We start from the raw sequence: 14294 nt of genomic DNA, 5'->3' as shown, positions 1-14294 counted from the left end.
CCAGGAGAGCTAATTTGTTTTCCTGGAGTGCCTAAATGCCTTTAAAAACAAAACAAAACAAAACAGGGATCCCTGGGTGGCGCAGCGGTTTGGTGCCTGCCTTTGGCCCAGGGCGCGATCCTGGAGACCCGGGATCGAATCCCACATCGGGCTCCCGGTGCATGGAGCCTGCTTCTCCCTCTGCCTATGTCTCTGCCTCTCTCTCTCTCTCTGTGTGACTATCATAAATAAATAAAAATTAGAAAAAAACAAAACAAAATTACAGCATGTGGTAAATCATAGTAATAACAGCAAAGTTTTAAAATTTCATCACCAACATCAGCAACATTAGATGTAATCCAAGGAGGGTTTTTTGTTTATTTTTTCAGTTTTTTTTCTTTATGAAAAATGTTGAAATTCATTATGGAAAACTTGGAAGAAATGTGAAGGGAAGGGGAACCTAACATATTTCCGAGAAGTTTTTTTACAGATAGCTCAGCCCAGCCTTTGCAGCCTTATCACTTCTCCTGCTCCAAGCATGCACCATTCTAGAAATGTCCTTATGGCTTCTTACAAGTAAAGATCAGCAGTATCCATGTGGTGTTTTGCACACATTTAATGACTCAAAGCTCCTGTAAAATAGTAATTGTCAAATGTGGATACATGTTATAATCATGTGTGAAGCATTTAAAAAAGAAAGAGCTCCTTGGCTTTGCTTCCAACCTACTAAATCAGAAAGAATCTCTGTGGCTTAGAGTCCATTATTTTTATTTAAAAAGGAAAAACAGGGATGCCTGGGTGGCTCAGCGATTGGGCGCCTGTCTTCGGCTCAGGTCGTAATCTTGGGATCTGAGATCAAGTCCCACATCGGGCTCCCTGCATGGAGCCTGCTTCTCCCTCTGCCTGTGTCTCTGCCTCTCTTTCTCTCTGTGTGTCTCTCATGAATAAATAAATAAAATCTTTAAAAAAAAGAAAAAAGGAAAAACAAAACTTTGAGTATTCTGATTTACATCTAGATAGGGACCCACTACCCTAAAGATCATTGGGTTTTTGAGAGTGATTAATAATCCATAGCCCTCCAGTTAGTCTAAGTGAGATACAAAGAAAGCCTAGCTGGTATCAGGTACATCTCTTTGGAACTCATCCTGTCAAGTTCATACAAATGGGAAGCCTCTCGTCTTTTTTTTAGAAGGTTTTAGAAATGTGTACTACGAGGTTACAGTGTGCTTACTGCATTGGCTTTCCTTGGTTTTGTATCATTTGCCCAGTTTTATCCGAAGGAGTCTTGTTTCTTATGCTATATTTTTCAGATGTATCTCCATCTCATTAAAGATGATGGAGCTCTGTGAGATTACCTAAACCTAAGAGAATGCTCATGTAACAGAGGAGATGATCCTCTTCACATCTCTTGCGGTAAATATTCCCATTTTACAGCCAAGAAAATATAACTCAGTGTTTGCATGGTGAGTAGATAGCAAAACCTAGGATTCCTCACTAGCCTATCTACTTCCATTCTGTCCCACTACAGTAAATTCTCCATGTAGGAGTCTAAACAGAGTTTGTTCTTTTTTTATAAATTTTTTATTATAGAATGGTTTTAGATTTACAGAAAAATTGCAAAGCTACTACAGAGTTTCCATACAACTCATGCTCCATTTCTCCTATTATTAACATCTTATGTTAGCATGGCATGCTTATTGCGATTAATGAGCCAATATTGATGCATTATTATTAACTAAAGTCTATACTTTATTCAGACTTTGTTAGTTTTTATCTAATGTCCCTTTTCTGTTCCAGAATTCCAACCAGGATGGCACATTACATTTAGTTGTCATGTCTCTTAGGCTCCTCTAGGCTATTAGTTTTTCTAACTCTCCTTTTTTTATGACCTTGACAGTTTTCAGGAGTACTAGTCAAATACATTGTAGAATGTTTCTTAATTGATATTAGTCTGATGTTTTTCTCACAGACTCAAGTTACGACTTTTGAGGAGGAGGAAGTAAGCACCATTTTTCTTCCATTGTATCAAGGGTACATGGTACCAACATCATTTATCACTGTTGATGTTAACCTTAATCACTTGGCTAAGGTAGTGTTTGTCAGGTTTCTCCAACATAAAGTTACTCTTCTCTCTCTTTCCACACTGTCTTCTTTGGAAAAAAAGTCACTACAGACAGCCTATACTAAAGGATTTAGAGTTTAGCTTCACCTCCTTGAAGGCAGAATATATACCTACATTATTTGGAATTGATTCCATATTTCCTAATTTAGAATCCTACAGTGGCTTCATACTACATTCAGAATGAAATGGAAACTCCTCTCCAACGCTAAAAGGCCCTTGGTGATCGGGACCCCAGGGTCATCTCCTAGAGTCAGCTACCATTTCAGCAGAGTCCACTCTATTCCATCAATACTGACCCGAACACACCCAGATGGAGCAGCTGCAGGCCCTGGCTTTGGCCTAGCATGCCCCTCTCTCAGATAGCACTTGGTTTGCTTCCCCACTTGACTCTCTGAGAGCCTTTTCATAATCACATCATTCAGAAAGTCTTCTGTCTCAGTTTATTCCATTTCATTACCCTATATTTTGTCATTAGATTTATCACTACTGATGGTCTGTACTTCTATCTTTGATTTCTTATCTTTCTCTGCCAGCATAATGTAAACTTCATGAGGGTGGGACTGTATCTTACTCACTCATGCATCCTACTTCCTTGAATAGTATCTAGCACATAGTAGGTGCGTACAAAATATTTGTCAGGTAAACAAATGAACTAGTTAATTTTTTTAAGAAATCATCCTTAGGTCTCTTGTGGTTGAAGTATTCTGAACTAATAATTCTTTCTGAACTAATAATTACCTTTCTGTCTTTTTTCTCTTCAGTATCCTAGAGGCATTTTAGGAAGAGAGACCTGGCTTTTTTTTTTTTTTTTAAGAAGCACTATGGAGTTTAAAATAGTAAATAAACAAAATCCCAAGTTTCTCTGTTATTTAATGTACACTTGACTGTGTTTAAAATTTGATTGGATGAAATAAGCCATCCTCAGCATTTACCACTGGGTGCTCTCCCTGTGGTCCAGGTGAACTGCTGCCTCAGGGTATAAATCTTCCTCCCACACTGCTTTGTACTCAAGTAACAATACTTCTTGATGCAAGAATCTCACCTGGTTAAGAATTGCTGCTGATAATAAGTCTTGATTCCTATATTCCTCTCCTCTTTGAAAGAAGCCTCAACCCTGCAGTACTCAAAACTGAAAAGATTCTTTAGAAATTTCCAGTCAAGGAACACCTGGGTGGCTCCATCCATTGCATATCTGCACTTGGCTCAGGATTCCAGAGTCCTGGGACTGAGTCCTACATGGGGCTCCCTGCTCGATGGGGAGTCTGCTTCTCCCTCTGCTGCTCCCCCTGCTTGTGCTGTCTCACTCTCAAATAAATAAATAAAATATTTTAAAAACAAAAAATAAATTTCCAGTGAAATGCTGTGAGGTTTTTGTTTGCCATCATGAAGCCAATTCCTTTTAGAGCACATTTCCCCATCCATAATTTTCCCTGATCCCACACTAGTAAGGAGCCATTTGTTTTAACTCCAGTTTTCAGGAATTGAAAATCTGTTATTTACAGCAGATTCAGTCTCAGGCAGGCCATTTTTCTGAGGTTCAGCTCTGATTCTCACAAGACTGTGGAATATAGAAAATTTGCTCAATTGGTTGTTGGTCCACTCTAGAGAAAGAAACATCACCTTTTTTTTTTCTTTTAAGAAAAAATATTTGGTAAAAACACCTCCCACCCACATTTGCTATGCTTTTGTGCCCCTTTTTATTTAGGAAATGCCACATGAAAATAATTACTTATTGCATCTTTAGCTGTAGACAGGAAACAAGGTTTCTGCTTCATGATTGGTCATGTTTTAGGTTGAACCAAGTGTATGCAGAGTGAAGTGTAGCTATTGCAGAGCCTTCATTTTGAGCTTCTATTCTGGTTAATGAAAAAAAGAGAAACATCGCCTATGAATCTTTTTTCCTAGTTTGTGGTGATTGGCTTCCATGTTCTCTTTTTTTTTTTTAACTTTTTTTTAAATTTTTTTTTTTTTTGGCTTCCATGTTCTTAAAGGAGGTGACAAGGATCAAAAATGTCAGTGGATATGCAAATCAAAACCACAAATTATTTTGACAGAGAAGATATGCAAATGGCAATAAGCACATGAAAGTGTGCTCCATATATTAGTCATAGGGAAAATGCAAGTTGAATTCATAATGAAATACCACTTCACACCCACTAGGATAACTATGATCAAAAAGATGTACCATAACAAGTGTTGGCAAAGATACGGAAAAAAAAAATGGAACTTTTATACATTGCTAGTGAGCACGTAAAATGGTGCAGCCACTTAGGAAAATAATTTAGCAGTTCCTCAAAAGGCAGTTGCTAGGACAGGTAATTCCATTCCTAGATATATACTCAAAAGAAATGAAAACCTATCTGTGCACAAAAATGTGTCCACAGATGTTGATAACAATATTATTCAGAATAGCCAAAACTGGTAGGAACTCAAATGCCCATCAACTGTTGAATGCATAAACAAAATGTGGTATATCCATGTAACCGAATATTATTCAGCCACAAAAAAGAATGAAGTGTTGATACATGGCTGCAACACAGATGAACCCTGAAAACATTTTGCTAAGTGAAAGAAGCCAGATGTAAAAGATCACATATTATAAGATTCTATTTATATGATTTATCCAGAATAGGCAAATCCATACACGTAAAAAATAGGTTAGCAGTCTTCAGGGTATGGGTGTAGGGGGAATGGGGAATGACTGCTATTGGGTATGGGGTTTCTTTTGGGGATAATGAAAATGTTCTGGAATTAGATAGCCATGATAATCTCACAATCTTGTAAATATACTAAAAACCACTGAATTGGACACTAATGGATTTTGTAGTATGCATATTATATCTCAATTTGTTTAAAAAAAAACCAACAGTTAGGTGCATGGGTGGTACAGTTGTCTAGGTGTCCAGCTTTTGATTTCGGCTTAGATCATGATCTAAAGGTCCTGGGATTGAGCCCCACGTTAGGCTCTGCACTCAGCACAGAGTCTGCTTGGGATTCTTTCTGTCCCTCTGCTCCTCCCCCCACTCGTATGTGTGTGCTCTCTCTCTCTCTTTCTCAATAAATAATAAAAAATATTTTTTTAAAAACCCACAATTATTATCTCACACACACTAGAATCTGGTTAAAATAAAAGACAATGACAAGTGTGACAATGTGGAAAAATTACACTGACACTCATAGGAGGTATTCTAAAATGGTACAGCTACTTTGGAAAACAGTTGGACAGTTCCTCAAAATAGTAAATACAGGGTTACCATATAACTCAGGAATTCCACTCCTAGGTAATTACCCAAGAGAAATAAAAATATATTAACACAAAGACTTGTAAATGAAAATTTGCAGCAACTTCATTTGTAACAGTCAAAAACTAGAAACAGTGGAATACTATTCAACAATAAAAGGAAGGAACACCTGATTCATGGAGCAATAGTGACAAACCTCAGAAACATGCTTAGTGGAAGCCAGAAACCAAAGACTACATATTGTATGAGTCCGTATATCTGAAGCTTCTAGAGAAAGCAAAACTATAGATAGAAAGCAGATCAGTGGTTGCCTGTGGTTGAGGATGAGAGTAGCAATTGACGACAAACCAGCAGGAGGGAATTGTTTTGTGGTGATGGAAAATGTTCTAAAACTGGACTGTGGTGATTGGTTGCACAACTGTTTAAATCTTCTAAGACTCCATGAATGGTATATTTAAAAAGGTTGAATTTAGGGCAGTCTGGGGGCTCAGCAGTTTAGCACCGCCTTCAGCCCAGGGCCTGATCCTGAGACCCAGTATCAAGTCCCACGTCAGGCTCCCTGCATGGAGCCTGCTTCTCCCTCTGCCTGTGTCTCTACCCGCCCCCCCCCCTCTCTCTGTCTCTCATGAATAAATAAAATCTTTAAAAATAAATTAATTAATTTAAAAAATGGGTGAATTTTATGGTATGTAAATTATACCTCAAAAATGCATTTTAAAAAACTCAGTCTAGGACTCAGGATATCGTTTAATCACATACACATAAAACAAAAAGAAATTTAAAAACTTTCTTTCTCCTCACTGTAGACCCGTCCTCCTGCTGATTTGAGTTTTAACTTTGATGCCAACAAACAACAAAGACAGCTTATTGCAGAACTGGAAAACAAAAACAGGTAAGAATGCAGAGGTCAAGACAGCTTCTGAAGTCCAAGATCATCATGTGAGTATCTGATTCTCATTTTCCTTGCAGATTAGCTGGCTTTTGACCATAAAGGTAGACCCCACCTGAGTTAATATAGGCCAGACCAACCCGTGGGAATGCCCCTACTCTAATTTGTATATCTCTGCACGCTGACCATTCTGGGGCCCACAGCCCTGCTCCTGTGCCCTCAGGTGGATTCTTTCCCCCAGTGCCTTCTCCCACCTACCAGTTCCCCTCTCATGATTCCCTTTTCCACTCCAACCCCCTTTTGTTCTATCTGGTCATCTTTTCCCAGCCCATTGTGCTGTGTGTGACTGTCTGGTCTCTCACAATAAAGCCATCTAAAGGCACAGAGACCAGACAGCCCACCAGTATGCCCTGAAAGGCAGAAACCAGGACAAGGAGATTGGATGTAACGTAACAGGCACAGGAAGAGGAAATGGCAGCTGTCATCACTCAGGAGCTCAAGAGAAAGAAGGAAGACAAAGATTCTGGGCACGTTAGCATATAGGACCCACATTAGGAGGTTGCAGGGAGTTATTTTTTCCTTTCCCTAGAAAGGATCAGAGCATTCTGGTGGTGGGTTTCCTTTTGTGGAGATTTTTCAAGTTCTTGAGAAGAATATTTATATGGCTTGTTCTACCACAAAGGATTGTTTCATTGAGGAAATATGAAGGGGAACAGTGTTAAGAAGGTGGCTCTTTCACATCTGGGTCATTTGGAAGCAGTCAGAACAAGATTGGTAGAGGCCACTGTACTAGAGTTAGAAGTCCTGACAGGAAAGGGTGAGCTGTGCAGCCATCTCTCTTTCATCTGTCCTCTCTAGGGAGATCCTGCAAGAGATTCAGCGTCTTCGCCTGGAGCATGAGCAGGCTTCCCAGCCCACCCCCGAGAAGGCACAACAGAACCCCACGTTGTTGGCAGAGCTGCGGCTGCTGAGGTAAGTAGGGATACTGCACCACTGGCCACAAATGGTAATCTGCTATGGTAGGAATTTATGTGTCAGGAAACCAAACTAGTGGGATAGAAGCTGTTCATCACTATAACTAGTTGTGTTAGAACAAATGCATTCCACTCATTCTGTTACCACTTCAGGTGTTCAGATTCTGTTATTAATGACCCTGAGAACTTTAGCCATCATTCCAGAACCAGGTCAACACCAGTCTCCAGTTCCACGACAACAGAGCAGCGTGTATACTTTTGTGATTGCTATAAGAAAACCACTGTTCTACAATCAATTTTCCTATTTTGTTCATTAGCCTAACTTTAAAGACTCTTGGCAGGAATAATGCTCTTCTGTCCTAGTAGTATGTTCTCCTGGCGCCTCTTAGAGCAGGACTCTGTTGAAGGAGAGCTTGCTACCTGTGCATATCCTCAGACACAAAACCAAGTGGGAATCCCTTGCACCATGGTCATGGAACCTTCCCACTTCAACATAAATATAAACTGTCTCAGGGCTGGGAGACTAAAGGGCATGGGATCTGAATAAGGGTGTAGAGAGCAGCTTCAGCTCCCACTCAGGTGCTATTTTGGAGGGAATGGAGAAATCTTCAGAAGAGCATAACATGAAAGTAATTGGATCAAAGCTATTAGGGTCTTATTTCCTATCAGTCTTAGAAAGATGTGTGTGTACTCTTTGGTAAGTGAAGAAGACATTTTGGACACTAAGTTAGTGACTTGATTTTCATAGACCTCTAAATGTCCAGAGAGTGGGTTTTTCTGGGTAGGTTGTAACATTTGACATGCCACACTTGATTTTTAATGTACTCTCATCTGGGATTCTGCGTAGCTGAATATCCTTTTTTAATTCTTCCTTTGGCTTAGGTCATTTAGCTTCCCAACCATGATTTCTTTTCCTGAAGAATAGAGATTATTGTTTTTTTATAACTATCTTTCTGTCTAGATTTATATCATCAATAAGTCATAAAGAATTTAAGCTGTGCAGATGAAAATCATTAGAGGTACAGAGAAAATTCTTCAGAAAATTCGTTTTAGTTTCTATATTCTTCATTCTTCAGAATATTTGTTTTAGTTTCTATATTTAATTGGGATTGAGGATTTGGTTGCTATGCAGTCCTCTGTTGCATGCCTGGGATGTTAGCAGGTTGGTGCTGCAATAGAAAGTCTGGGAGAGCATTTGCTGCTGACTCAAGCCCAGTGTAACTCTAAACTCTCAGCATAAGATACAACTATTCCCTTTCCCCACCCCAGCTCTGGCACAAGTAACTATTTTGTATCTAGCAAAGCAAAAATGATTATACTCCTGTCTTAACTGTTACTGGAAGTGGGATTGCTGAAAGTCCTTAATTAAGCTGGAGGTGTCTGAAAAATATCATAGATTTAGTAGGCAAAGGGCTGAGTCAGGGGGTGTCATGTAGGCAGCAAGAAGCAGATTTTAACCAGATCCAAGGAGGTCTAACACTTAAGAAATCAGGAAGTATTTAATCTCAAAAGCAGCTTCCATTATCACTGAAGAAAGAGGGACAGTTTCATAAGTGTGCAGCATCAATTGGTTATGCATACAGACAAAACATACTGGCTCTCTGCTTCATACTACATACAGAAAACACCACTAGATGGATTAAACATGAAGACAAAACTTTAAAACTTTAGAAGAAAATGTAGGGAATGTCTTTTTTTTTTTTTAAGATTTTATTTATTTACTTGAGGGAGAGAAAGCAGGAGTGGGGGTGGGGCCAGGAACAGGGAGAGGGAGAAGCAGACTCCCTGCTGAGCAGGGAGCCAGACCTGGGGCTCCATCCCAAGACCCTGGGATTATGACCTGAGCTGAAGGCAGGAGCTTAACCGACTGAGCCACCCAGGTGCCCCAGGAATTTCTTTAGGATTTTGGAATAGAAAATAATTTCTCAGAATACTAACCATGAAAGAAGTTGGTAAATTCATCTATATTCATATTAAGGCCTTTTGTTTATCAAAAGACATATAAAGGGCAAGATTCATTTCTAGGTATCTGATGTCTTTATGGTTTTGATTGATCTATCTATCTAATCTATCTATCTATCCAGGAACTGCCAATCCCAGCTGGTATAATAAAAGAAGATAGAGAATTCATTCTTAGGATTAGTGGTTATGGGGACACCTGGGTGGCCCGGTGGTTGAGCGCCTCTCTTCTGCCAGAGTGTGATCCTGAAGTCCTGGGATCGAGTCCCATGTTGGGCTCCCTGCGTGGAGCCTGCTTCTCCCTCTGCCTGTGTCTCTGCCTCTCTCTGTGTCTCTCATGAATAAATGAATAAAATCTTAAAAAAAAAAAAACAAAAAAGGATTAGTGGTTATGAATCCTGACCACCAGGGCCATCTTCCCCCTTGATTATTATTTTTAATGGTATATCCATTACAATAACGTATATGACAACCATGCAAGATATGAAGCATAATGGTAAAATGAACATGCATGAACTCGTGTCCTACTCATACGTGGTTAAAATCATGTCATGTGTAAGTGCCCCTGGTCCCATTTCCTTGCTTCCACCTTCCCCACAGAGCTCACCTCTATCCAGAATTTGGTTTATCATTCCTTACTTTTTAAACAGTATGATCAAATATATGATACATATATTAAAGTGTTTATTTTTGCTTTTTGAGTATGATAGAAATATTATATGTGTATAGTGAAGCCTATTCCCCCCTCAGTATTATATTTCAGGATCCTAACATGTTGTTTGTAGCTAAAGTTCATTCATTTTCACCACATATTATAATTATTTGTGTTTTTTTAAACTTTCTTTTTTTATTATTTTATTTATTTATTTATTCATGAGAGACACAGAGAGAGAGGCAGAGACACAGGCAGAGGGAGAAGCAGGCTCCATGCAAGGAGCCATGCAAGGAGCCCAATGTGGGACTTGATCCTGGGTCCCCAGGATCACACCCTGGGCTGCAGGCGGCGCTAAACCGCTGCGCCACCGGGGCTGCCCAATTATTTGGTTATGCTTAGCACAGAGAAAGAGTTCAGAGAACAAAGGCTTTCTAGAAAATTGAATGAGTCAGTTTTTCTTTATTGCATTTATAGCTGTGCTGAAAATTTAGGGAGTATGAAGACTAAAGAACTGATTCCATCTTAAAATTTTATAATACCGTTTTGGGAATAAATTTAAAATAATTTTCTAGTCAGTTAACTAATATTGTATAGTGTTAGTAAGTAGTATGGGCCCTATGTTGTAAGAAATCTAAGTGGGTGGGTGCCTACTGGCTCAGTCAGTTAAGCATCCAATTCTTGATCTTGGATCAGGTCTTGATCTCATGGTTGTGAGTTCAAGCCCCACATTAGGCTCCAAGCTGGGTATGGAAAAAGTAATTTTAAAAAGGTGGGGTACCTGGGTAGCTCAGTTGGTTTAAGCATCTGCCTTCAGCTCAGGTCATGATCTTAGAGTCCTGGAATCAAGACCCAAGTCAGGCTCCCTGCTGAGCAGGGAGTCTGCTTCTCTCTCTCCCTCTTCTCCCCTCCCCTGCTCATTCTCTCTGCTTCTCTCTCTCTCTCTCTCAAATAAAAAGATAAAATCTTTTAAAAAGGAAGCTACATGTATATATATAAGCTATAAGCTTATATACATATATATACTACAAGCAATTAGACCCATGGAGGTAGTGGAATTTGACCTAGACCATGAAAGGTAGGGATGATGATGTGGATGGAGTCTGGGATAAAACACTGAGAAGTGGAGTTGGGGTTCAGCATGATCCCCCAAATAACTGATACATTTCAGAGAAGGGAAGGAGTCTTGGAGCTAAGACTTTATTTCAGGCATCCATTGCATTAATTTTTCAAGTGCCAGTGATAAGAGATAAAAGTAGTTGAATAATTGAGACCAGATTCTAGAGAGCCTTAAGTGATAGGTGATTGGAAATCCCTGGAGGATTTCAAACAATGATTGTGTTAACTTCACTAGATGTTAACTGAATACATACTGAACGTGCGATATTCTCTTAATCATTCCGTACACGCAAAAACTCATCATCCCCTGACCTCAAGGATTTTGCATCATGGTAGGAATGACAGCAATGCAAGGTAAAGTAAATTAAGTGCCACAGAGAAGCACCAGTTGCTCTGGTGATTAATTGAGCAGGATCTGATACCTACTGAAGTAATTAGGAGCAGCTTCCTGGGAAGAGTGACGTTTGGGTTGGATGCTAAAGAGTAAATGTAAGAAATGGGGGAATGACTGTGAGCGGTGAAATGATAGGGTCTGTTTAGGGAAAAGGGAACCATCAGCTAGACATCCAGACATGGAAGGGAATAGAAGGTAGGGATGGGAATGTAGGTGGGGTCTGGAGCAGCTCTCCCTGATAGAAATATAATGTGAGTCACATATATAATTAAAACTTTTCAAAAAAAAAAAAAACTTTTCTAACAACCACAATGAGAAACTAAAAGGAAATGGGTGCCATTAATTTTAAAACTATCTTTTCCTTAATCTGATTTTTCCAAAATATTACCATTTCAACATGTAATCCATATTTTTAAAAAATTAAGATATTTTACTTTTTTTTTTACACTAAGGTTTTGAAATCCAGTGCATCTTGATTCAGAATAGCCATGTTTCAAGTATTTAGTAGTCACATATGGCTAGTGCCTACTCGAGTGGACAGCCAAGGCATGGATTGTGCGAGGCGAGAGTGTTAGTGATGCTAGAAATTCTCCTACTGAGAGTATTACAGAGGATGGTGAAATAAACAGTCTTTCTTTGAGTAGCATTGTGAAGTTCATAGAACACTTTCATACCTATTATTTTATTTGATCCTCAAAATACTGCCATTGTTGTTTGTAGTCAGTCCCATTATAACAAAGAGAAAATTGAGGATCTTACACAGTAAGTGACTTGTCCAGGGTTATGGTATTTAGTAAGTGGTGGGCCTTAATTAAGTCTCTTGATTTCTATTCCCTTTCACCATAACAGTTGAAATCAGGATTAATCAAGATAAGAGACTATTGCACATGTGAGATGGGGCACACTTGGATAAAGTGAGAGACAGGAGAAAAGAAAGACACATACATTTCTGAGAAAGAATCATCTGAATTGAGTGACTGAGTATAGGGTATAAGAAGAAACGTATTAGAGAGGACCGAGGTTTTCAGCCATGACAACTGGAAGAAATCAGGAAAGAGAACCATTTTCAGATTAAAGTCTTAAGTTTGGTTTTGGACATAGCAAGTGCTAGAATTGACATGAAATCTGTCCTCAGGAAAAAGTGAATTCTCATAGACACAGAGTCACCCTGATGTCAGTCACTCTCTTGAGGTTGGCATCTGGTGCTGGAAGCAATAGCAACTGAACCCTATTGTCCCCGAGCAGTTATCATACACTTTGTCCACTATCAATTTAAATTTGGACTAGTTTTATATATCTTTCTAGATGAGGCATTTGATTTCCTGAGGAATTTTTAAAAATCACTTCAATAATAATAATAATAATACTTCTTTCTCTATATTGCCTTATCTATATTGTGTGTTTTCTAAAACATTTATATATACCATTCTTAGAACAGGAAAGAGGAGTGAGCAAAACAAATATTATCACCACCTTCTACATAATATATCAGGGGTTAAATGACTTGCTCAGCAGAGTCAGGCCTACAACCCACTTCACCTACACTTGGACCCTTTTTTGAAGGTCGCTTTATCCTCAGAGTTTCCTTTCTGATGGGCTTTTCCTCTTGGACAGGCAGAGGAAAGATGAGCTGGAGCAGAGAATGTCGGCGCTACAGGAGAGCAGGCGCGAGCTGATGGTTCAGCTGGAAGGGCTGATGAAGCTGCTGAAGGTATGAGAACCCTGGCCTGCTCCCCGCCTCCCAGCTTCCCCACCTGCCCTCACCTCAGCTGCTGAGCTACCCTTCACTTACAGCTCAGCTGCTGCCTCCCCTGTGGTGCCAGAACAGGATGCAGCTAAAGGCTGAAATGTTGCCGCCCATAGAGTTTAGCCATGATCCAGAAAGTCATCTAAATTAATGTGCAGCCTAATTATAAAAAATGAGTAACTGGAACTAGAGTCATGTCCTTGAATCGTTGCTTTTATGAACAAATATAAAGATTTGTAAACAGGATAGTAACTCTAAGTGAATATTTCTCAGCTATTTAAAGCTTCTCTTAAGATTTCAAATATTCCACACCAATGCTTAACAATGATTAAGTGTCCAATTTAGTAAGTATTGCAGCAGCAAACCAAGCTGATCAGACTAATTCTAATTAATAACTTTATTAGGGGAAACAACATAGCACAATCTCTGTTCTAGGTTTGTTATATTGGGGCTTAAATAACTCTGGGATGATGCAGGTCTCACGATCTATTTTTGTTGAAGAATATGTTATGACCCCTATACCCCAGAGGAGAGAGAGGCACGCTTGGCATTTAAATGTCCTCACCTAGACAGTTTTACTGGCATTCAACAGAAATATTTACCCAGATACGGAGCAGCAATACCAAAGCACATCTGTTCTTGCTGTTAATTCCTGAGGTCTCTGTGTCTATGCTGTGAAGCCACTGTATTTTGTGGTACAACACAGAGTTAGCAGCCAGAGTAGAAATCACAAAGTGTGGATTACCTCAAAAGCCAGGCTGAGGGGAGTAGATTTAATCCTGTGGTGGGGGACTTATTGAAGGTTTTGGAAATAATAGTTTGGGAAAGTGCATAGAGCAGATTAGAGAGGGGAGAAACTAACTGAGAAATGGAGACAAATATAATCATCTAGCCTGAAGTGAGTGACGAGGGTCCAGACTAGGGTTGGCGGCTCAAGAAAACATCAGCTTGGAGACTTTTCTTCAAATTCTCTATTCTAAACGAGTCCCTTCATAATGAGGCTAGTGGTATTAGCAACTTGGGTAAATGTAGTGTTTGTGTTTTAAACTGACTTGTGACTTGCTCAAGACAATTGCTTCTTTTAGTCTTGAGCTGAGGGTTTTTTTTTTTTTTTTTTTTTTTCTTTTCCCCTAACTTTGGTCCTGGGTATTTGAGTTGTTTTGCATGGAACATGTTTCTCCATTAACCCTTTTAACAGAATTTCACCTGAGAAATAT

General features: G+C 39.3%; 1 protein-coding gene across 17 annotated transcripts in view; it reads left to right on the top strand.

Moving 5' to 3' along the window:
- Window positions 1–14294, top strand: part of DTNB (dystrobrevin beta) — a 244793-nt gene that overhangs the window by 193239 nt on the left and 37260 nt on the right. For all 17 annotated transcript variants that reach the window (XM_035700347.2, XM_049095321.1, XM_049095322.1 and 14 more), the window contains 3 exons: window positions 6150–6235; window positions 7091–7204; window positions 12945–13041. In XM_035700347.2, the coding sequence (XP_035556240.1) occupies window positions 6150–6235; window positions 7091–7204; window positions 12945–13041 (297 nt within the window). The remainder of the gene's footprint in view (window positions 1–6149; window positions 6236–7090; window positions 7205–12944; window positions 13042–14294) is intronic.

Source organism: Canis lupus, chromosome 17, assembly GCF_003254725.2.
Source record: "Canis lupus dingo isolate Sandy chromosome 17, ASM325472v2, whole genome shotgun sequence".
Taxonomy (NCBI): domain Eukaryota; kingdom Metazoa; phylum Chordata; class Mammalia; order Carnivora; family Canidae; genus Canis; species Canis lupus.
The sequence above is the reverse complement of the archived record's forward strand: the minus strand, read 5'-3'. Positions and strand labels throughout refer to the sequence as shown.